General features: G+C 31.4%; 1 protein-coding gene across 1 annotated transcript in view; it reads left to right on the plus strand.

Moving 5' to 3' along the window:
• The window catches only part of fus (epithelial splicing regulatory protein fusilli), a 186,111-nt gene extending 164,970 nt beyond the window's left edge, over positions 1 to 21,141 (plus strand). Inside the window, exons 10-13 of the mRNA XM_035362036.2 lie at positions 984 to 1,217; positions 12,678 to 12,873; positions 15,666 to 15,850; positions 17,356 to 21,141. Coding sequence (XP_035217927.1) covers positions 984 to 1,217; positions 12,678 to 12,873; positions 15,666 to 15,850; positions 17,356 to 17,517 — 777 coding nt within the window. The 3' untranslated portion in view covers positions 17,518 to 21,141. The remainder of the gene's footprint in view (positions 1 to 983; positions 1,218 to 12,677; positions 12,874 to 15,665; positions 15,851 to 17,355) is intronic.
• The last annotated feature ends 3,895 nt before the right edge of the window (positions 21,142 to 25,036 follow it).

Here is a 25,036-nt window from a genome sequence, read left to right on the forward strand (position 1 = left end):
GAGCATTAAGGCAAGCATGTCCAGTTAGAAAACGAAATGATGCTATAATTATGGCACGAGAAGAATCTGAGATATTATATACCTTACCAAGAAGACACTGCTAAGCCTTAGCTTTCACGCACAAATCTGAGTCATGAATCTTGTTAAATTACAAAAAGTGTTTTAAATAATGATCATAGAATTTTGATTCATACACATTCACTTTAATGTTTAAACTGTATAGATTTTAGTAACATACACTATTTAAATAATTCTCATAGCATGTAATATTTTATATGTTTTTCACTTTGTAGCTAACTTACAATATTCAACCTATTAATCGCAAAATATAGCGTCTGTTTTTAAAATCACAATTATATGAAAATAAAACGTGAACGTTCAGTGCATCTATAATAGTCTCGGAAGCGGAACACTTTAACAGCTGTTCATATTTAAGACTAAAACCTGTCTTCTTATAAATTTCCGAACGTCTCTGTAGGTTTCTTAAGAAGCTTCTTTTTGATCAGTTTCCTGCTGTTTTGGTTACAACTGACACTTTTTTCAGAAGACATAAGCAACTGTTTCTTCAAGAAACTGATTTTAATATTGATGCATTCTTTATAATGAAAAGGGAACATTTTTGGTAATACTTTTTAATCAGTTTCAAGCACTTTTAGCAACAGTTTTATTACAGTAGAAGACTCTTAAAGAAATTACGAATTAGTAATCCTTCATTGACTCACAATACCTTTAAATTCAATATTACTGCATGATTATAAAGGAGCATTTTATGTAAAAGGATATTAGCAATTCATATTTAGAATATTTTTGTCATTTTTTTAAACAATTGAATAAGTATGTAAACGAATTATTTAGTTTCTTACAAGTTCCAACACTTATTTTACTCCTCATTGATTTATAATTTATTGAATGTACTGGCTCTTGTTATATAGCCAAAATGCAAAATGCTTGCTAATACAATCTCACACTGCAAATTTTCTTAGGTCTTAAACCGGTGCATGGATCCAAGGACATACGAACAACCGCAGCCACTTCTGACCAACATTCCCCAAGTTCCATTAATATCACCACAGCTGCTGCCACCAGGTTCACGTAAAGATTGCATTCGTCTTCGGGGACTGCCGTTTGAAGCCCAGGTCGAACAGATACTGGAATTCTTAGGAGAACATTCCAAGAATATTGTATACCAAGGAGTGCATATGGTTTATAACGCACAGGTGCGTAAAGGTATTATCAAAATAAAACAAAGCGAAGAAGAAATAAACACATATAATTAGCAACAAATTTTTATTTTTCGCTACCGTAGGGCACTAGTTAGTATTGGTAAAATCGTAAATACATTTGTTATTCAAAAACCCTATTAGTCAGTGTAAAACTTGATGCTTCTGAAGTAGAAGTTAACTAATTTTTTGCAGCGTTGTTCGAGCCGTTTGCAGTCTAGCGTTATCATGATGAAACAACACTTTCTTGATATTCACCAATCGTGGGCATTTTTTGATCAATTCTGAGTTTAGACGGCAAAGTTGTTCACTATAACTTCTGAATGAATCGTTTGATTTGGTTCTAACGGTTCAAAATGTCCTGAACGGGGTTCATCATCAATGCTGCTTTTCCCAACTTAAAATTTTTTAAACCATTTCTGGGCAGTCCTTACACTAATAGTGTGTTCACCATGTACACTATTAATTTTTATCGCTGCAAACCTGGCAGATTCACCACACGAAAATAAAAAATGTAGCACAGCATGCTTGTACAGATTATCTATATTTATCTTCTCTGAGTACTAAAATGCGTTTGATATTTACGAAAGTTGGTGATGAACTGAATAATATGTTAGTCAAACGATGACAAGTTTCAACAGGTTCAAAATTGTATTGTTTTAGTAAATGCGTCATAGTGAATTCCAAGCATACTTTTAATACGCACGAACTTTGGACTGGCTCGATAATAAAACAAATTCGAAATTCAAAATTCGGGCCTCCATGTGCAAAAGTTTGGGTGGCCGACTATGTTATTCAAAATTTGATGGCTTTAGGTACCGTCATTTTTTCACAATGCGAGGAACATACATATATATGCATTTTTATTATTTAATTTTTTTAAATATAATACAGGGCGGTAATATTTGGTTGCAACAATTTGAAAAGTGATTTGCTATTTAGAGTGAACTGATGCAAAATCCCATTTCGAGACTAATAGCCCCTTTTGTTTCAGCCACCAGAGCTCTCTGCCTGTCTGTGAGATATTATTTCGCAATGCGCAGATTGTATGCGTAGTTCGCATTTTGTTCTTGCATTCTTAAAACCCGCTAATTGTAACTCTGTCGTTTTACTTTGTGCTGTGTTGTGTTCGAAAGTTAAAACCGCCGAATAAAGGTTAAATTTACAGTCCACTCGCATTGATGTATTCTTAGGTTTATTAATTTAAAGTTAAGATACCGCTTCGCAGCATTATTTGGTCGTCATACGCCGGAGCTTCGAGAAAAACCCGCGCTTGTGAATAAGAATTCTACGTGTCCGTAATGGAGTTGATAATGCAATTTCGGTTTAGAATTCTCAAGACTTACGGAATGCATACAATGTTCGAGGTGAGTGAAATAGCTAACGCATTTTAATTGCATTTGAGATTTCCTTATTGCTACTATTGTTGTGTTTAAAGTATTAGTAAAATCGAGAATTTAGAATATTTTCAAAATGTCAGATATAGAAAAAAAACGAAAGAAAATTTTGAAAACACAGTTAACTAAATTCATTGAGAGAATAAATTATGATAACTTAGATAATGCTGAAGCTGAATTAATCTTAGAAAAATGTAAAATCTTTAAGGAAGATTTTAAATCTCTATTTAGAGAAATTTATACAAATTGTGATGATGAAAAAATAGACACTTTCGTTGACGAAGAACAGTCGATTTTAGAGAAAATTGAGGAGGTTCACTTAAAAATTATTCGTAAGTTAAAGGTTTACAAGGTCGTAAATGCAAATGGCGACAAACCTGTCGTACCTGAATCAATCTCTGAAAGTTTAAAGTTACCGAAATTATCTTTACCCACATTTAGCGGAAATTTAACTGAATGGATAACATTTAAAGATTTATTTAACGCTAGTGTTCGCAACAATCCAAATCTTTCTGGAGCTCAAAAATTACAATATTTAAAGAGTTCTTTGAAAAATGATGCTTATCGCATTATTCAGTCAATTCCCATAGCTGATCAAAATTTCAGTATTGCTTGGAATTTACTAGAAGAGAGATTTTCTAATAAGAGAGAACAGATATTTGCTTTTATTAAAAGAATTCTTAACGTTTCACAATTACAAACGGAATCTGCATCCTCGATATTAAGTTTAGTAGATAACGTAAACGAAATAACTCGCTCATTGGAAATATTAGATCAAAGGATAGATAATTTTAGTGATACTTTGTTGTTGTATATTATTTTGCAAAAACTTGACGTTTCGACAAAGTTGTGGTGGGAGCGTCAATTAAAAAAAGATGAAATACCAAAGTTGAATGACTTGATAGAATTTTTGAAGAATTACGCTAGAACATTACAGAACAGTAAACCTTTAATTAGTAAAACGCATAAATCAGATAAAGCAGTGTATAATAGGGTTACTTCTCTGATTTCTAATTCTACCTGCTTATTTTGTAAAGAAGATCATTTTTTATACAGGTGTTCTAATTTTTTAAATTTACCAGTGCGAAAACGAATAGAGTTTGTTAAGACTAATAAACTTTGTTTTAATTGCTTGTCTAATGTCCATAAAGTTAAAATGTGTAAGAGTGCAAACACCTGCAAGCATTGTTTTAAGCATCATCATAGCATTTTGCATTTAGAAAATAATTTCAAACCAAAAAATGCATCTAGATTCCCTTCACCGGAAGCACAAGTGTTTGTTCCGAAATCGCAAATTAAACCAGAAAACAACTTGAGTGAGGGTTCTCCAACTGTTTGTGCAAACAACTATGAAAATAAACATTTTGTAGCTCATGCTAATGGTAAACGTAGTCATGTACTTTTGTGTACTGCTTTAATTAAGGTTCAAAACTCAAAAAATGAATTCATAAATTGTAGATGTTTACTAGATTCAGGTAGTGAAAAATCATTCATTCGTCGGAAAACAGCTATCAATTTAGGATTGAGCATAAAGGATTCGAAGATATTAGTGTCATGCTTAGGTACTTTCAATACAACTACTACTGGAGAAGTTGACTTGTTGTTTACACCTCATTTTAATACTAATTACAGAATTTCAACATCCGCTTACATAATAGACAAAATTACAGGAAACATTCCAAGTGTAACATTACCTTTGAATTTATATGAAAATTTCCAGGATTTAACTTTAGCAGATCCTACATTTCATGAATCGGGAGAAATTGATATTTTACTTGGAGTTAATGTATTCCTTACTTTAATAAATGGCGAGGTAATTAAAAGGGGCAAAAATCTTCCATTTGCATGTTGTTCTAAGTTAGGATGGATAATTGCTGGAACTACACATTTTGAATTCCCAAATCGTAAGCAGGTTTCAGTCAATACGCTAAACGTAAACACGGAGGAATTAGTTAAATCATTTTGGGATTTGGAACAAATTCCCACATCGAAACCTTTAACTAAAGAGGAAAGATTGTGTGAAAATCATTTCGTGGAAAATCACGTGCGTAGTGAAAAGGGTCGTTACTCAGTAAAACTGCCATTCAAGCCTAAAAGAAATGAGTTGGGTAATTCCAGACCATCAGCCTTTCGCAACTTTCTTAGTCTAGAACAAAAATTAATAAAAACTCCTGAAGTATATCAACAGTATAAAGACTTCATGTCCGAATATTTATCACTTGGACACATGGAAGAATTATCCGATGATAATCCAGATAAAGTAAATTTTCATTATTATATACCTCATCATCACGTGCTAAAAGAATCCAGTCTTACCACAAAATTACGCGTCGTTTTCAATGCTAGTGCCAAAACTACATCAGGGATATCGCTTAATGACACGCTAATGAATGGTCCCAAGGTACAAGACGACTTATTTACTATTCTTTTGAGGTTTAGATGCTATCCCATAGCCATTACTAGTGACTTATTGAAAATGTATCGACAAGTTCAAATTCATGATGAAGATCGCGATTACCAAAAAATATTTTGGAGAGATGATCCATCGAAGCCGATTAAAACTTACAGGTTGTGCACAGTTACGTACGGCACTACTTCCGCTTCATACCTGGCTACTCGCGTACTCAAACAACTAACAATTGACGAAGGAACTAAATTCCCAAAGGCAGCTGAAATAATATTACACAATTGTTATATTGATGATGTCCTATTTGGTTCAGACACAGTAGAAGACGCAGTAGAGTTAATTTCACAACTGAGTGAACTTTTACAAAAAGGTGGCTTTCAATTGCATAAATGGTGTACTAATGATCGCTCGATTTTGGAAACTGCTTTGAGTGCTCGGAACTCAAATTCTTCATGTGCAGTAGTTGATACTAAATCAATAAAATTATTGGGTTTGGAGTGGTATCCAACGCAAGACGAGTTTACTTGTCACTTTGGAAATCTCGAAAACAGAGAGTGTTTTACTAAAAGAATAATTTTATCTTCTATTTCGAAAATCTTTGATCCACTTGGTTGGTTAGCACCTTTTATAGTTGCAGCAAAAATCTTGCTTCAAGACATATGGAAATTACAAATCTCGTGGGATGATCCCTTGCCAGATGAAATCAATCAAAGATGGAAAATCTATTGTGAAGATATCGCAAATCTTGAATGCATTCATATTCCTAGGAGAGTATTATTGCCCAAATCTACAAATGTAGAACTTCATTGTTTCTGTGACGCATCAGAGAAAGCTTACGCCGCAGTAATTTATTTAAAGTCTTCAAATCATTCTTCAATTTCGGTGCAGCTACTAACATCAAAAACTCGCGTAGCTCCCCTGAAAGTAATCTCTATTCCTCGTTTAGAACTCTGCTCTGCAGTTCTATTAGTGCATTTGGTTCAAGCTGTGCAGAATTCATTGCAAATTCATGTTGACAGTATTTACGCATGGAGTGATTCAATGATAGTTTTGTCCTGGATACAATCAGAACCAACACGCTGGCAAACATTTGTAGCCAACCGCGTTTCAGAAATTCAATCAGTCTTACCTTCATCGCATTGGAATCACATAAAAGGAAAGGAGAATCCAGCTGATTGCGCATCAAGAGGTCTTTTGCCTTCAGAGCTTTCTACTCATGACTTGTGGTGGACAGGTCCTCAGTGGCTTAATTCAAATAATATTCCATTCTCTTTCAACTTACCATTTTCAGAAGAGTCTTTAAGGGAACAACGGAAAAATATTTCTTGTTCAATTGGAACAGTCGCTTCGCAAATTCCAGTCCTTAATGAAGTTTCATCATTTTTGAAACTTAAAAGAATCATCACATGGTGTTTTCGGTTTGCGAATAATTCAGCTAAATCTACCGCAACAAGAATTAAGGGTTACCTTAAAACCGAAGAATTGCAATACGCTAGAAATGCAATTGTTAGAGTAGTTCAAATGGATGAGTATTTTAATGAATATAATCTTCTGAAAAAGAATCAACCGTTAAACTCAAATAGTAAGATCCTTTCTTTGAACCCGTTTATCGATAAGAATGGACTTATACGCGTTGGAGGAAGATTAAGACAATCCAACATCGCGCAGGACAGAAAATATCCTATTTTGTTGTCCAAGAAACATCACATAACACAGATTATAGTGAATCATTTTCATGAATCCCATCTTCATGCAGGCCCCCTGCTATTGCTATCAGTAATTAGAAAAGAGAATATTGGATAATCCACGCTAGGTCAGTTGTAAGACAACAGATTTGGAAATGCGTGAAATGTCATCGTGTACGAGCTAAAACATCTACCCAGATAATGTCTGATTTACCATCGTCTAGAGTCGTTCCGTCAAAGGTTTTCTCCAAAGTTGGAATTGACTACGCCGGGCCATTTCAAGTGAAGCCCAGGCAAGGTCGAGGAGTAAAACCAATGAAATGCTACATTTGTGTATTCGTGTGTTTTACTACAAGAGCTATACATATTGAATTAGTAGGTAATCTTACATCAGAATCATTTATTGCCGCTTTAATGCGCTTTGTGTCTCGAAGAGGAAAACCAGGAACTTTTTCCTAGCTCAGATAATATTGTGCGTATCGTGAAGATCAAAACCGCTAACGGAGTTTTGAAAAGGCCAATTCACAAACTTAGTGTTTTGCCTATCAACGATTAAGTTTTTTTCCTAAAGCATTATAACTTTGTACTTTGCTTTAGCTATATAAGTTCCTGAATTGTATCAAGGCTTCTGTGCATCTGTTTTGAGAACAATTTAGTTTCATTGCATAATTACATATTATGTTTTCTTGTGAATATTTTGATGATACATTTTTGCATAATTTAATATTATGATAATTTCATTTTGTAAAAGCTATTTATTTTGAAACGATGTTTCAACGCCGGGCGGAATGTTTCAGCCACCAGAGCTCTCTGCCTGTCTGTGAGATATTATTTCGCAATGCGCAGATTGTATGCGTAGTTCGCATTTTGTTCTTGCATTCTTAAAACCCGCTAATTGTAACTCTGTCGTTTTACTTTGTGCTGTGTTGTGTTCGAAAGTTAAAACCGCCGAATAAAGGTTAAATTTACAGTCCACTCGCATTGATGTATTCTTAGGTTTATTAATTTAAAGTTAAGATACCGCTTCGCTACACCTTTTGTGCTAATAATGCTATGTTCTTAGCTTGGGAATCTTGTTAATCGAATCGCCAAAATTTTTTATTCTACAGCACGTGAAATAATTAGCAGCGTGTCATTTCACGAATGGCTAAACAATTAAATGTTTGAACTCTATTGGATTTGTTTCGAATTCGATTCGTATACAATGGGCATGAAGCTTTTACGCGGTCTATAACCAAAAAATTGAAAGCTCATAAGAGAATATTTTAGAATATCATAGAATTTTCTACTTCTGTTGAAAAATTAAAAAAAAAAAAAAAAAAGTTTTATTTTCTTTAAGTATTTACTCTCTTGTTTCATATTTTACTTATTACGTTGCTACATGCTCCCAACATACTTCTCGCTGCCTTTTTATTTATTCAAATCACGTATTTTCAGGCCTTTTTACATTAACGTTCCAGTGCAAATAAGTCAATAGCTTAAAATATCGTCTATAATTGAAGTTATCACGCAAATGTGATTTCACTTTTTGTGCAGATTTTAGTGTTAGTTTTCATACATTACCTGCTCTTAATAATTCGATTTGTTTCTCTTTCACTTTTTATGATTGTCATTATTATTATTTTATTTTGCCATTTCAAATCATTATTTCCGTCATTTGTATTCTAATATTGCTGTCAATCCTGTTTGCGCATATAAAGAGAGGGAAACAGCAAGAAAATAATAAAAGAAAGACTGCATGTTTATAAGTATATCAGAGTAATAAAATTTGGCATACCTTTAGGTAGGCAGTAATGAACCTTAATAGTGAACATCTTGCACTGATTTTTTTTCCCTTCGGAATTTTTATTTGTTTATTATTTTTTTTAAAGCCCAGAATTAATTTCGAAACACGATTTGGGGATGATTCACTTTGAATGTAATGCATTGTTTTATTTTTCATTCTAGTTGCCATTCGGAAAAATGTAAGATATCTGTCTTTCTAATTTAATCTGTCTTATTAACAGATTCAGTTCTTAAGATAACTACTTTTTTTTTTTTTTTTTTTTACTTTTAATCTGACCGATTTAAACAAAAATGTGTTTAATTCGTGATATAGGGTATTAAAGCATTACACATTTTTATAAAATTACGTTATCTACATTTTTTTCACATTTTAAATATACAGAAGATATGTAACTTTCCCATGTTAGTTTAAATGTATATTCATCTAGTAATGCTATAATATATTCCGCTTTCCCACCTGCGCCATCTTTATTGATAATATCTGCTGATAAACCGTACTAATCTTTAAAACGGCTCTTTTGAGAGATTGTTAAAACCTGAAACTTTTCAGATTATTAATTTTTTGTATGTTATTTTATGGCGCAGCGCTTTTTAAAGAATGTTTTGCACCTATCCTTGATCGAACTAATCATTTTAGAATGTCAGTCTTTTTATAATTTGCTTTTTATTCCAGACTTTTGCTCTTATTTAAATGATACTTAATTTTAAATTTATTTTTATAAATTTTAGTTTATGTTTATCAAATTATTACGTATACAGAAGATATCCATTTTTTTAAAATTAAAAAAAGTGCCTTAATGTAATAGCTTAAATTGATAGTTTGGAGTGTATTTTCAAATTCTTTATGATAAAACGTTGAAAATAAATCACTAAATATAAAGTAAGAAAATTTTAAATCATGAAAATGCTTTTAAAACACGTGCAATTGTTTTGAAGAAAGGACCACCTTCAAAAGAAGACGAAGGTCTTTCCTCTGTTCTCGATATATGGCCTTGAAATATACAGTTCTTCTTCCCCAGGTAAAATATTTTTTCCAAGAGGAAAAAGAGAAAAAAAAAAAAAAAAAAAAAAAAAAAAGAGAGAGAGAGAGAAAGAGAGACCACACCCGTTCAAAATTTATTCTGATTCTATATTCAATTTGCATAGTTTAAAAAATGAAATGAGAGTTTTACTGATGTAAGCACCTAAACACGTGTCTGTCGCCACATTTTATTTATTTTGTCCTTTTCTGTAAAATGAAAATATTCGTCACACATTTTTTGTTAAATGGTCAGTACAGGAAAAAGGCAAAGTTAAATATTAGAATTTAAACAAAACTATCCAGGAGGGTGGCTTGTGATGCATAGATCATAAATTCTGCATCCAAAACAAATTACTTTTTTTCTATGTAATAATACCGAAAGTGACCAAACGTACTGATTAAATCAGTATATGATTTCAAATATGTACTGAATTTTAAAATTATATCTTTGGCACACTGATTTAGGAAACGGAATAATATTTTTCAACTAATGCTTATTCGATCTGTAAGTAAATTATGCACTAGAACTAAACCAAAAATGATCCATTCGTTGTTTATTTCTTTTAACTGATAAAAATTGGAATTAATTTTTTTTTATCTGTTGAAATTTAGGCATATCCTTAGGAAATATCCGGATATTTTCGCAGCATTGTGATATTTTACATTACACTAATTTGCACTTATCATCCACGTGCCTTCGGAAGTGTTCCTACAACATGAAACATTATGCTATCCACACTGGCGATTATTTATGATTATTTCTATGCCCCACACATTTATACATGCCAGTCCCTCGGTCACAGGTATTCTTCGGTTTAACTTAATCTATCTTCGGTTAACAATCTGTCTGAATATACTGCATCACATTACATTAATGACCTATAAACTGGCCGTCGAGGACTGGTGGCATTAATGGATGCTGATGTCCTTCAGTTTAATTTTATTTAATACTATACTCCCGCTGTCCCATAATAATATACTAGTAACAGTTTATGAATTTAATTTGTTCCATAATAATAGCAGCAAAAGAAAATAAACATAGAACACAACTTTTATTATAAAAAAAACTAGATTAAATTAAGCAACAAATTAAAAATATTACTCCCAATTTTTATTTTAATGTTCACACAGTTTCTGGAATTTTCAAAAATTTCGCGACTGCATTTTAAACTTGTAGGTAGGATCCCTTGGCCGCGAAGCTTTGCTTTCCCTACATGCGTGAGCTTAAAATTACAGGAGCCATCATTGCTTCCAGCATAACTAGTTGAAGTGACAGAAACGTATTATCCAGTATTTCAGGAGAAATATTATCAAACATTCTACACTGCCTCTTCTGATTAGAAGAATATATCTAAGCTTTTCAAGTTTTACTCTACTATAATCTTTGCATTTACGTCCATAGTTTTGTTTTCTTAAAAGAATAATCATTAGCATAAGACTTACCTTCAGAATTATTTTCGGAAACACGTTTCCAAATTCTTAATATGGTCATTCTGTCGCACATTAAATTGTTTCTATCCAGAGCTGGACAATCGAAACGCTATCTTTCCTTGGAAACTCTCTTTTCATCTTACTTTTATAATGGATTGATATGCAACTGAAATAAAACAATTTATTTAGATCAGCGGATGAAACTAAGAAAAATAGTTATAATTGCTAATAATCAGGTTAATCAAAAATTTAAAAAATTGTCTAAAGTGTGACAGATGTCATGAAACATTGATTTTAATTGAAGGCTACACAATTTTGCGCTACAACATAACTTAAACTGCATTTGCCCTTAATTCTCGTTTAAATATTCACTTGCTACTATTATTATTGGAATGACTAAATTTGATATGTCGGCTGCTTTTGTTGATCCCGTATGGTTTAATTTGCCAGTCTACTTAACTGATATAATTTTAAAATAAATTTAATTTGAAATATGCGCGATCTATAACTTTTATGAACATTTGCAGCCTACTTTAATTCATAAATTTTTCTAACACTGTAAATTACGGAGTTCAAAATAAATATTTTCTCTTACGCTTTTAACCTTTTTCTTAAAAAGCTTTATTTAAAATGATTCTAGCTCGAAAGTTGACGGCAACCTTGTAATTAACAAAAATATATTAAACTTGAATTTACTGTTTATCACATATGAAAATATCTCCTTAATACATAAATTAATGCAAATAATAGTTTCGACTTATATGCTTAAGCATATCATGGAAATATATATGCTTAAGCATATCATGGAAAATGTCAGTTATTAAAACATTATAATGGAATGTACTGAATGGCCTGATGCCAGATTATCACAAGTAAAACAGGACAGTATTTGAAAAATGCAATGCAACACGCGAGACTTGACGAGAAAAAATTCACCTTCATTCTGCTGTAATGTTGAAGCGAATAAATACCCCTGCGTTCAGAAAGTTTGCATAAAATGCTAGTAGGGCAGTTCTAGTTGAAAGGAGGGCGGGAAGATTTCCTGATCACCTTCGATCTAACATGCATTGGAACATACAGGCATTCTTCAGCGTTCATCATATTTATGCAACCAACATCTATTCTGGTACAATTCTTTTGGTAGCTGTCCTATACTGACCATCAAGTCATTTCTGAGAGTACTGTCTGAAAACTCCACAGAACCAGAGTCAGTGGGTTAGATATTCGGCAGCTTAGGTTGTTACGGCATAAAAAGATGTCTTTCTAGGAGAGAGAGAGAACTTTGGATCAAACACCTTTTTTTTGGGGGGGGGAGGGGGAGGGTTTCCTATATAAAGCACTTTGCTGAAAATGGAGCATAGCACCGAATGGTTGAAAACTCTGTATTTTAGATTATGTCATTTCAGTCAGTTCTTCTATAGAGTGAATTATAAAGGCTTCTAATTATATAAACTATTCTAATTATATAAAAACTTTCAATTATTATAAACTTACGCACCTGACATGACTTTTTCAGAAGCTGCATATTAACTCTCTTAAACCTGACGCATTCTAGTATGTAGAAAGCTCTCATTTAAGTTCTTTGTAACTTTAATAATTAGTTATGAACACAAGAATAAAGTTCAAAAATTTAGTACTGAATAATTAATATTATATAAATAGTGTCGATAGTGGCTATAGTGTCGATAAATTCTGCACATACACTTAAGTATTCTTTTCATATTTCTCTAGGGTCAACCATCCGGGGAAGCTTTTATACAGATGGACACAGAACATTCTGCTTTCATGGCTGCTCAGCAAAGACATCATAGGTACATGGTGTTTGGTAAAAAGCAACGCTATATTGAGGTTTTTCAATGTTCAGTTGATGATATGACTCTTGTTCTCAATGGAGGAATTCCTGTCCAGAGGTCGCTCATATCGCCAGGTAAGTCTGAAATAATTACAGATTTATTGTATGCAAGTCGCTACATAAATAATTTTTGTAAGAGGAATATTTGAATATCTTAATATATATAAGGTGTCAGAGTATAAGAAGCATGACTTTATCTTGGACAAATTTATGAAAAGGATTCTCTTTTTAAATAGGTGTGCAAAGAAATACAGTACTTTTTAAAAATTTCATATTTCTTCACACACCTGAACCGTGCGGAAGGTAAGCACACCACGATTGCAAGCTTTTAAAGTATGAATGATACAGACAAGAATATACACGCTTAACGATTTGATGCTTTTTTGATCTTGATACCTCGAGGCATGAATTCGACAAATTTACAAAAGTATTTCCAAGATCGTAGCCTGCCAAACTTAAAGAATTTTGCAGAAACCAGTAAAGGAAGCTAGTGATAACATTATTTGCACACCTTTTATTATGGGTGTACCAAAAACGTTCAACGGGATTCAAGCCCGCGTTCCTCGGTGACCATTTGATCAAGACGAATTCAATGGTCTCCTTGAACCAGGTGGTAGCCAATCGGACAATTGTCCAGAATTGTGACAGAAGCAATTGTCCTGCTAGCACATTCCTATTCCATCCCGATGTCAGAAAGCATGAAGGGGTGTAAGTGATCCCCAGATAGATTAGAAGACATAAGAGTACTTGGTGCAAGCATCAAAGTTTCCAAACATTGCCAAGAAAGGAAAAAACAAGACATCACTGAACTGCCATGACTTCGTGCAGTTCAAAAGTAGCCCTTTGGATCTATAGCTTTATGGGGCTGGTGCGTATTCTTGGTTTACGATCAGCATGATGCCGTCGGAATCGAGACTCATAACTCTATGCTACTTGCTTCCCCTTATTGATGGCCCGATTATGGTGCTCTGTGGTTTAGGCAAGATATTGAGCGCAGTGGCGTATAAATGAAAAGTAGTACTCTCCGGCATAGCAGTTATAGCAGTATACGTATGGAATTTCCGATGAAGCGTTAAGTGTTGGCATACATGTTTTTTTTTTTTTTTCCCCCCAGGTCATCACATCGATATTAAGGTTTCTTACTAAGATGCCTTTACAAAACTTTTTTTTTGTCTTTTTATTATTAAGGTTTCGTGTTTACTTCATTTATTAAATTTCACGCTCTTGACGCTTACGCCACATAAAACTCGATTCAACAGCAAAAGCACAAAATATTTTAAAACAGTATACTATCTTTAAAATTTTCGATAGACAGTCTCGCACGCTGAAGATGGAATTTTTTTTTTTTTTTTTTTTTTTTCCGTACAGCGTTGCCACGGCTCACTTTGAAATTGATGAGTTTGTTAATAAAAAATTCACTGAAGTTTTACAAAATACGAAATATAAAATTCGAAATTCAAAATTCCAGGTGTACATGATCAGTTGAAGGAAGATTCAAGATTTATGGTTCTGGATGCAGTTGTCTTTTTTTCTCACAGTGCGAGGAACATGCATATTCTTCATTATTTAACTTCTTTAAATATAGTACAGAGGGATAGTATTTAGTGGCAACAATTTGAAAAAAGAATACGCCGTTTGGAGATTAAATATCCCAAGAATAGGTTTGGAACTTTGGTATTTTGTAGAGGTGGTCGCTTTAGGAAGATACTTATTAACGGTATTATTTAATGCCCTAAGAAAAAAATAATCATTTTCAATGCATGATCGCTATGGCAATTTCACTCTATTTTGTAGTGTGTGCTAGTGCAATAATTCGCAACCTTTGTCGATAAAATTTATCACCGACATTAACGATCTTGCTATGCTGCAACTTGGACATGGAATTATTATTATTATATTAATAGTCACATAGTAAGAGTCTGCGTTTGGTGTGTTGTTAAATTGCGGTCTACTGACAGAAAAACACACCACCATCTGAAAAATTTGTTGGTTTTTCTTTGTTTAAATTTTATAATTATCATTGTAGAGAATAATGATGCGCACAAGTTTAGTGTTAAAAATGAAACTAATATTTAAAAAAATATATTTAAATAAAGTTTAAATTTGGAGACTAAACTGGCTGAGAAATACTGTATCAGAGGAAGACTGATTGTTTTGGAAACACTGTATCAGTGTGGACGACTTAGTAGGTAGCAGTGTTTCTTAGCTTTCAAATATACATTATCTTCACTGCTGTACATATTCAACAACCCAAGGTTTTCGTACTTTGTTTTTATATTACTAGGAGGAATTTTTCTGTTTGCTTCACTTTGGTTTATGAACTACGGTTAGTAGTTTTAAGTTCATTATTTTTGGGTTACACTTGTTTCTGTGTTGCTTTGTTTTGTAATTAACTAACAAGGTTTTGACTGATGATAGATTAATAAAGACTATTCCATCCATAGTGCAATTAGACCGGAGCAATTAAAAATCTAACAAACTCAGGACAAAGGAAATAAATTTCAGGAAAGCAAGATTATTAACTGTCTAAACGTTTGCCTTAAATTAACATGATACAATTGCAGCTAGAAAGGGGGAATCGCTCATTTGAAAATAAAACGTTTCCCCACTTATTTCATGGCTGATATGCATATTAGTGTACAAAGTTGAGATATAGTATGTGATAAATTAATATTAATTTATGATTATAACTAGTTCTAGTAACTTAAGGTGCTTTTTAAAATAGTTTGAATCCATTGCAATAAGACCATTCTGTGCTGTATATTTTTTTATCAGTATTACAATATGATGAATCTATTTCTCCCTTATTTAATATTTATTTTTACCCGAATTTATATGTTTATACGTTAAATAACTTTTCATTTCAGGTGGTAATATGTTGCCTCCGCCCTATGGTGCTTTTCCCTACGTGCAAACGCCACAGATACTACCTGCAGTTGCTCCTCTTACACCCAGGTTACCTGCTGCTTATTATTCCCCGGTATTTTACTGGCCCTATCCTAGCCCTCCGGTTTCTCCCACAACTTATTATCCACACTCTGGGACAACCGTGGTAAGAAAAAATTTTAATTCTTACTTCTATACTACTTTGAGGTTAGGGGAAGTTTAGAGCACTTTTAGTGGAAAAGTACTGAATCACACATTTGCTATACTTTATGACAAAGAAATTCAGAACGTCGTAATGTATTAATCCCAAAAGAAAAACTGCCGATTGCTTTAGAAAGCGCAACATTGCCGTCAAAAAGTAAAAGACAGTTCCGATGTTTGGCGTCAGAAAGCAGAAAGAAATGGTATTTTAAATTATCGAAATTTACAAAGGAGAAACTGAGAGCTCTAATAAAGTTCTTATAGGCTAAAAATAAACGAAGGACTTCGAAAAATCGACGAAATACTACTCTGTGGGGAAAACTGTTTTACACAGACAGTTGTGAGATAAGCGATTTATAAAGAGAAAACAAATGCACATGACGGATGCCTAGCCAAAGTGCACAATGAAAGTTATAGACAACCAGATTACAACAATTTACAAGTTTATTCAAATGACGATCTAAATATAATTCTTTCATAAACATGATATATTACGTTAAGATTTCTTTTTGTTTGTCCACTGAATAAACATTTATATACTATACCGCCCAACCGGTATAGTGGTTAGCGTCGCTGACTGCCGTGCCAAAGGGCCCGGGTTCGAATCCCGGAGAAGGCATGGGTGTTTGAAAATGTATAGTGTCGGTGCGGCATTCTAAATATGCGACGAGCCGAAAGTCCTCTCGTATGGTTTGGTGGTAGGAAAGAGAGGTGGAAGACCCTCGGAGCCGTCTCTCCGGGATGCTCTCCATCAAAAATGGGGGTGAAGATCACACTGTCACCTGAATGGTGCTCAAGCCAATGACAGCCGTAATCTAATCCTTGGAATAGAACGATTTTCTCAAGGTACAGATATTTAGAACTAAATTCGGTAAAGCAAAAGTTCAGTTTAAAACTAAATTTACTATACTAAAAAAGTGAAGAACAATTATCGTTAATTTTTCCCGCTAAGAGTGTTACTGCAAAATTTTGTTGTCTTCAAGTATATCGATCAAAAATATCCAGTTAGTTAAACAAAGATTGCATATTTGAATGATGCATATAACTAAATATATCGGTTTTATACACTAAGACATTTGTACTACAACGTTTTTGAGCAGTTGTGGATAGATAACTCTAATTCATTTTTTGCTTATCTTTGCTCATGAGATCTGAAATAAAAAGCTGATTAAATTGGAAGAGAAACACGTCAGTATAAAATTTTAAATTAGACAAAAATGCAACCTTAATTTTGGCATAGATTTTGAATAAATCTCTCTCAATTTTGAGGGTAATCAGACATAGGCCTATCTTCTGCAGGAAAAAAAAAAGTTTAGTTAAATATGTAGAGAATGTAATGAAAATAAATACTCGTATGGGAAGTACTCAGATTTCTTTATTTCATAATGCAGGAAAGTTCATGTATTACATTTCTTTCTTACGCATAAAAAGAGTATACAAGGAAACATTTTTATTTACCTTTTTTTGCAGTTAACCACGGAATGCATTCAAGTGCAACGCAACGGTGAGGTTCGACCTAACAGCGAGGCAATGGTTACTTTCCCTGCTGCAAGAATTGAAGCTGAAAGAGCTCTCCAAGAAAAAAGTCGCCAGAACCTTAGTAATCGGTACATTGAATTGTTTATGGCTTAAGATTAACTTTCAGTGCAACTAAATGTTAGGCGATGAAGTCACTAGCTAATGTGACAGACTTTTGACAAAGTATTTAATGCACGTGATTTGTACACCAGTGAACGCAAACTAAGAACAGTCTTTCTGAAAACTTTTATCATTTTATTATGCAACAAAATCACACCTTCTTCCACTGTGTATATTTGAAGCCAATGGTTATATATACATATTTAAAGCCCTGTAACTTGATATCGTTTACTGCCTTAATAATCTTTGTGTTGTTATTGCATAAGCAGCTATATACATGTAGTTAACTTTTATTGTGTCTACAAGATAACTTTCGAACATGCAGTCAGCTCATGTAACTTGCTGATGCATTTTTGTTCAATGAAATCTCCATTTGCAGGTAACAGAATATTTTTAAGTCACAATAGATAATAAGGCAGACATCTTGTCTAGAAACCATCTAGATGTAGCCTCTTTTATCCTAAAATTTTGCTTAATATATCACATAGTATTGCTTATTTTATGTCTAGTCTTCTATCTAGATGGCTTTGTATTTCCAAGACCATTATCTGCCTTAACTTATTACAGGGTACAGAATAACTCTTCAATGTACAGTATATTGCAAATATTTTTGTATATACAACCTAAACTCTACAATAAACTTTAATAAAAATTTTAATAACTGAAATACATAAATATTGTCAACTAGGAACTATCACTTTGAGATAAAAAATTAATGACAATTTTTTACCAACTAAATAAACATCAAACAAAATCTCATTTCATACAGCTTATATGTTAAAATTAATTTCTCTATTATTTTAGTATATAATTATTAAAAATTGAAACTTATTACACAAATTGACCTATTATTCAAATTCATAATTTCAATGAAATTACACCTAATAACATTGCTTTTGAACTATTACTTCACAAATGATATTGAACAAAATATATTACCTACATGTATTTTACATGCTTTAATTTGCTTTTCAAAATCCTTTGATAAAATTTACAGTCTGAAAAAAATATTTCATATCCTAAAATATTCTAAAATCTTACTAAAGTGTGATCAGTTCTGTTTACATTGGAAGGAAGTGCAATAAATATATAGTACATGTTATTTATAGCAGAGATATAAAATACTAAGTTCCTAAAAATTACTTGTATACACATTAAATAAACTTGCCAATGTTATCAGTAAAACATCTGTACAATATCTAAAAAATATTACACAATGAACTATTCAGCCTGAAAAAAATAAACATTCAATTAATATGCTTCAGACAGCATGACCGAAAGCAGCCTATTCACATTACAAGGAACTTTTAACATATCAATAAAATGTTCCACTTCCAAAATTAGATTTACACTTTTACCTTCCATGAATGCTAATGTCTAAATAATCATTTCTCTAGGCGCAATATTATTGTGAACAATGGTTTTATTTCAAAATACATTCTGTTTATCTGCTTGTATCATAAACTTTTATGTATGTCATTTTTATATGCTTTTGTATGCAGATATTTTATGGATTTATTTTTGTGTTTACCAAATGAGTTTTTATTTATTTGAAGAGAGATTGTGTAGTAGTAGAAAAAGGTGTTTCCTGAAACACCGTAATGCATTCCAAGTGCCTTAATTACAATGTAGTGATATGTCATTATTATTTATGTGTTAAGTTATGTGGCACATATTGTAACTATCAGTTCAAAGTAATAAAGAATATAGGTGATTATTTCAAATTATCTGTTTTAGAAGGAAGGTGGAGAGACTAATATTAAATAAATAATTACAAAATTTATTAGCCATTTGAATCCATTCTTTTCGGAAGATTAACAATGAAAAGTTCAAATTCACAACTACAATATGAAGACCAAAAAAGTCGACTCCAAAAGAATTCTGTTGAATATTTGCGTTTACACTTACATTCACCTATATTCTTTATACTGTTGCAATGTTCTGTAACAAATACTGAATACTTTGTATTGTGCTTTGTTGTTTGCTGTGTTCATACACACATGAATTTATATACATATATATATATATATATTATGTTTCAGAATCAAAATGCTGTATGTTTTTTATACTAAATACCTAATGTGACTTTTTCCATCATTTATTAACATATCAGATATTATCTGATTATTCTATGTAAGTATTGAATGCATTAAATGTTATTTCATGATTGTGATCCATATTTTAGAAGGTGCAAATTTTGTATTTTGATAAACGGAAACAATTTTATTCAAAGATGCACTAGTATATTTTTATATGTAACTTTCTTGATTGTAAATGCTCTGAGCATTTGTAGAGCAGTGGTGCAATAATAGCTCCAAAACACAATTATAATATAAATATTTACATCTTTAACACAAACAAGTTATTTTTAATTCTTGTTTTTGTAAGATAAGTAAAAGTTAGGAAAACATAACGAAGTATTCAATATATGCATTTTACTGTATTAATTTTTAGATCATGGTGAATGTGAAATGTTACACTTCTAAATTATGTACAAGTAAAATATTTATATAAATATATGCACTTTAATAAAGAATAGTAAAATTTTACTCTTGTTTGGCCTTAATAACAGTTCAATAGATTTTGAGAGGGGGAAAACAATCATTGCTTCCGAAGATAACTATTCTCTCTTTTAAAATTCATTGAGTTTTTAATTATTACTAATGTCAAACAAAGTTTAATAAAGAAATTTTTATTCAGATTATTAATTTTAAGTCGTAAAATTTAATCAAATTATTGATTTCCAAATTGATATGCCCTCTGTATCTACTATTTCAAAAATAACTACCCTATTTTACATCTGTCTATTACACAAAAATGACAAAGTTAAAAAATATTTTTACAATGTAAAAGTATTTTTATACAAAAATTATGATTCACATAAAAATTAAATATACTTAAAAAATTAAAATCATGATATTAACAAGATTTAATTTTGACTGCAGAGTAGAAAGTTCACAGCTGATATTTATTATATATTACAAGGATATAAAGAATCATGAACTTAATTGGTTCCATTTTTATTTGCCTGTTATGTGAATAAGGACCAATTTTAAGTTGTTTACACTGTATTAGCAAAGAATGATTAAAATGGTGTTTACAAATTTTAAACAAAAGCAGTTTTTTAACTTTGCAGGAGATTAAAAAAGACCCGTCTAAATTTGTAGTTTTTAATTACGCCTTTAAACAAAATTAAGACATTTATTTTAAATTAATTACTTAAAAATCTTTCAAACGGTATACAGGAAAAGTAAAATTCAGCACATCTTCAAATATATTTTTAATATATATAATTACATATAAAAAGTCATTTATATGTCAATTTAAATCTAGTGTCCAAAGCCAAATGGGCAATGTGCAAATATTTATGAACTTGGGTCATCTATTCTAAGAAATAAATTATAAAATGACAATCAAAAATATTATTAAACGTGTTGCAACAACATTTTATTTTCAAAGTGGTGTTAGTGAATGAATTAAAAGTGAATAATGTATTAAGTGCCTTCGAGGGAAAAAAAAAAAAAAAAAAACTGTAAATGGATGTATTTGTTTATTTTCTCATTATGTACACCATTGTCATGTTGCTAAACAATTTAATAAAGTTTTATGTATATTTGATTGTTTAGTATTCTTTCAAAATTTTACATTCTCAATTGAGTAACACACACAGTTCTAAAAATTTACACTCTAAATTCAAATCTGAATATTCAGAAACATTCATCAATGAACAATAAGTGCAATATTAGGTATAAAAATAAAAATATTGTTCAAGTTGGCAAGAAGAATATTGAATTTACTCCAAAACTAAGACTCTCTTTACATTTTAAAAATAAATATGGATCTGAATACCTAATAAGGTTATGATTCTGATTAGAAAGAAGGTACAATTAAACACAAAAATTTTATACTGTAGAGAGAAAAATTATGAAAAGTAAGTGATGCCCATTTCTTTTTAGGTGTAACAGTGACAAGTCTAGTGGATACTGGCATAAACAGAAAATGTTCAGTTAGACATTGGCTATTATGTATAATTAGCATTTGTTATGCAGTTTATATATATAATAATTTTACCTATGTTTATTTAGTATTAGTGGTTTATTTAGTATTTAAACTGCTTACTTATTTTATATAGTACGATAATGAAATATCCTTCCTCTCATCTGATATTTAAACCATCAAAATATTTTATTATAATTCCCTACTAAATTTTAGAACTAAAAATATAGCGAAAAAAGTGGTGTCTTATATTTAATATTAAATATGGAATTAACGTACTTGAAACTTTAACAATTGTTCATTTACTCTTTAACGTAGTACAGATGAGAAAAAATCTTTTAAATAAAAATTGTAAATATTAATCTATCTTGACATTTCTTCCACTTTAAATATTTCCTCAGAAAAATTGCAAGGACTGTTGGAAATAATTTTTCATTCTCCTGAAACTTAAGTTTCAGAATTTTTGCTTTATATATAAGCAACTTCTAAAATTCAAATTCTTTTACATCATATACTTGTCATATTTCATAGCAAATATAAGAATTTTAATTTGAAATTAAAACTTTTAACTCACAATTTGAAATAAAAACTTTTAACTCACATTAATTAATATTTATGACAACCATTTTGAGAATAAAACAAAAATTTATCTTACAATTCTTTGTTAAACAGTGGTGCATTCTATATTTCTGTTGCTGATTACATATTTTCCAAAACATGCAACTGGGCTTATTTTAATTCACTGAAATTTCATTATTATGTGTTTTAGCAATTAGACAGACATGAAATGTTTTTAGTGTAGTTTAAGAACTTAAAGTTGTACTTTTATCTGTTTAACTTTTTATTTGATGATTCATAAAACTACTGTCAAGAACCAACAAATCAGACTTTTACAATTAAAGTAAATATGCTTTTCAATCAATAAAAAGTTTTGTAAAAGTAATAAATACCGCACAATGACAACAACATTCTATCTAGATTGCAAATGTGCATGGTCATGCATTGATTTCTATGAAGTTGCATTACTTTACTTCCTATGCACACTGCTACTGCATCTAATATTTGGATAATATCATATACCTTGATACAAGATACAATACAAATAGAATTGACCAAAAACTTATATATAAATAACATCTACTGAGTTTGAGTAATGGTGCAGAATATAAAGTAAAAACCATTTCAAATGAATTAAATTCTTAGTAATAAAAAGAATTGCATAACTTTATAAAGAATACATTAAAAAAGTGTGTGCGAGTGTTCCCCTCATTTCTCGTAGTTATGCAACATTGATGCACTTCTATTAAAAAGGGAAAAAGAAATACAGGAACACTTGTGAATGATAGAGTGAACAATTTCAGCATTTGGATTTTTCTGAAACACCATTAAAATGTACTATATTTAATCATAAGATGATGAATAATCACTTTTATAATTAGGGTAGGTTCTATTAGGAATGAAAATGAAGGTTGTGTTTACAAGTAACTAGTGCTTGCAAAATGGAGACACAAAGGCATATTATAGTGAAACGCTATGCCATTATCTCAAGGGGGATATCAATAATGATTCATCGAAAATATGTGCATGCAAAAAGCTGCTTGTAAATTTTTTAGAAGCTGTTATGACTGACATATAGCAATAACCTGCATTTTGTTTCCTTTTACCATTAGCAAATAAATTCCTTTCTAATGAAACAACTGACAAATAGAATTGAGCAAAAGACATGCATTAAATTTTGTTTTAGCAGTGGAATTTCTGCTAAAAAAAAGTCTGAAATTTTGCTAAAAGCCTTTGAAGACAACACTTTACAAAAACAAAAATTTATGGCATGAAATAAAATATTTAAAGAAGGCAGAGAGTAAGGTACATTGAAGTTGAACTATATCCGGGTACACTTCAAATAATGAGCAGCACATCAATCAAATCAGAGATTTGATGCTTAGCAATCGTGATAGTTAGGAATATTACTGAATAAGTTCTCATATCATTTGGATCCTGTCAAGCCATTTTGAAAGTTCATTTGTGTTTGCACAGCATACCTTCTTAAGCTGACTTTTACCCTGAAGCATGCTGACTTAACAAAACATGACTGAGTCATGAGTGCTGACTAAACTTTAAGATCTTAAGAACGAAAAATGTTTTATCATTTAAAATAAAAATGAGAATCTCATACAAGGTCAGGTTTAAAGGAAAATATAAAGCAAACACAGCAGCAAACTTATAACATTCACCAAATGAAACAAGTATAAGTGTCATCAGAAAACCTGTCTTGTCAGCAAAGTTTCAACCTCCCTAGCTTAAGAAATACCCTTTCCCCATAACAACTGTATTCTAAACCCCTGCACCATTCTAAGATATCCCATATCTTTGTTTCTACCACTAATAATCCCATACACAGTTTCCAGATACTACTGAAAGAAATACCCTTTCCCCCTAACAACTGTATTCTAAACCCCTGCACCATTCTAAGATATCCCATATCTTTGTTTCTACCACTAATAATCCCATACACAGTTTCCAGATACTACTGAAAGAAAGGAATTATGGTTGGAGAAACTATTGAGATATGAAAAAAACACCGATAAATATGTCAGAGAGAGGGGGGAAGAACCAAGTATGATGAAATCGTATATATAAAAAAGATGTATAAATGAGAAATATACAAGATGCTTCATTTTACATCTATTCACATGCACTTTTAATTTATCAAGTTCTTCCTGTAACTCCTCTTCTCATAAATGGTATGTATACACTACATAATTTACTCTTCTTGACTCTGAAGAGATAAAATTAATAAAACAAGAGGGGGATGCAAATGAATACAATATCTACAAGAAGAAACACACTGTAAAGTTTAAATTTCTTGAGAAGCTCTCTGCATGTCAGGGCTGGTGCTAGGATTTTTGCTATTAAGTGCAATCTTTAATTGACTTCTAAATTTTGCCACTCTGTGCGATGCATCAGTCTAGGTGTAGTTGAACTACTCAAAATGCTGACTTCCACAGCCTTTTATCAATTGCCAAGCCTCACAAAAGAGATTACAGTTGAAGAACTAGTTTATCGTTATTAAACAATTCAATATAAATTTGATGCTTCAAATATTACGCCAAGTTTAGTATACTTTCACCTATACATTCATTAAAAGATGTTTATATATTACTACCATACCGTTTCTCCCTTTCAGAATATTATTCAATAAATTACATAAATTATTCAATACTTAATTATAATGCAGACTTTTTGTTACATGATTTTCCCAAGTGTAAGATAACAGAAATCTTCACAGCACAAGTAGTGTAAGGTAGCCTAAATTATGATACTTGGTTTACTATGAATTTATCTAAACACAGCCCATGATGAGTAAGGTATTGAAGGTGATAATTTATTAAAATTATTATTAAGATGCTACTGTTTAAGAACGAAGAGATAACTAGGATGTTTCTCAACTAATTACAAGATCAAGAAGAGAATTTATTTACTCAAAAAAAAGTGTAAGTAATAACAATTAAAATCAGAA

Source organism: Stegodyphus dumicola, chromosome 6 (genome assembly GCF_044657685.1).
Source record: "Stegodyphus dumicola isolate Sdum_Otavi_A_Nest chromosome 6, ASM4465768v1".
NCBI lineage: Eukaryota > Metazoa > Arthropoda > Arachnida > Araneae > Eresidae > Stegodyphus > Stegodyphus dumicola.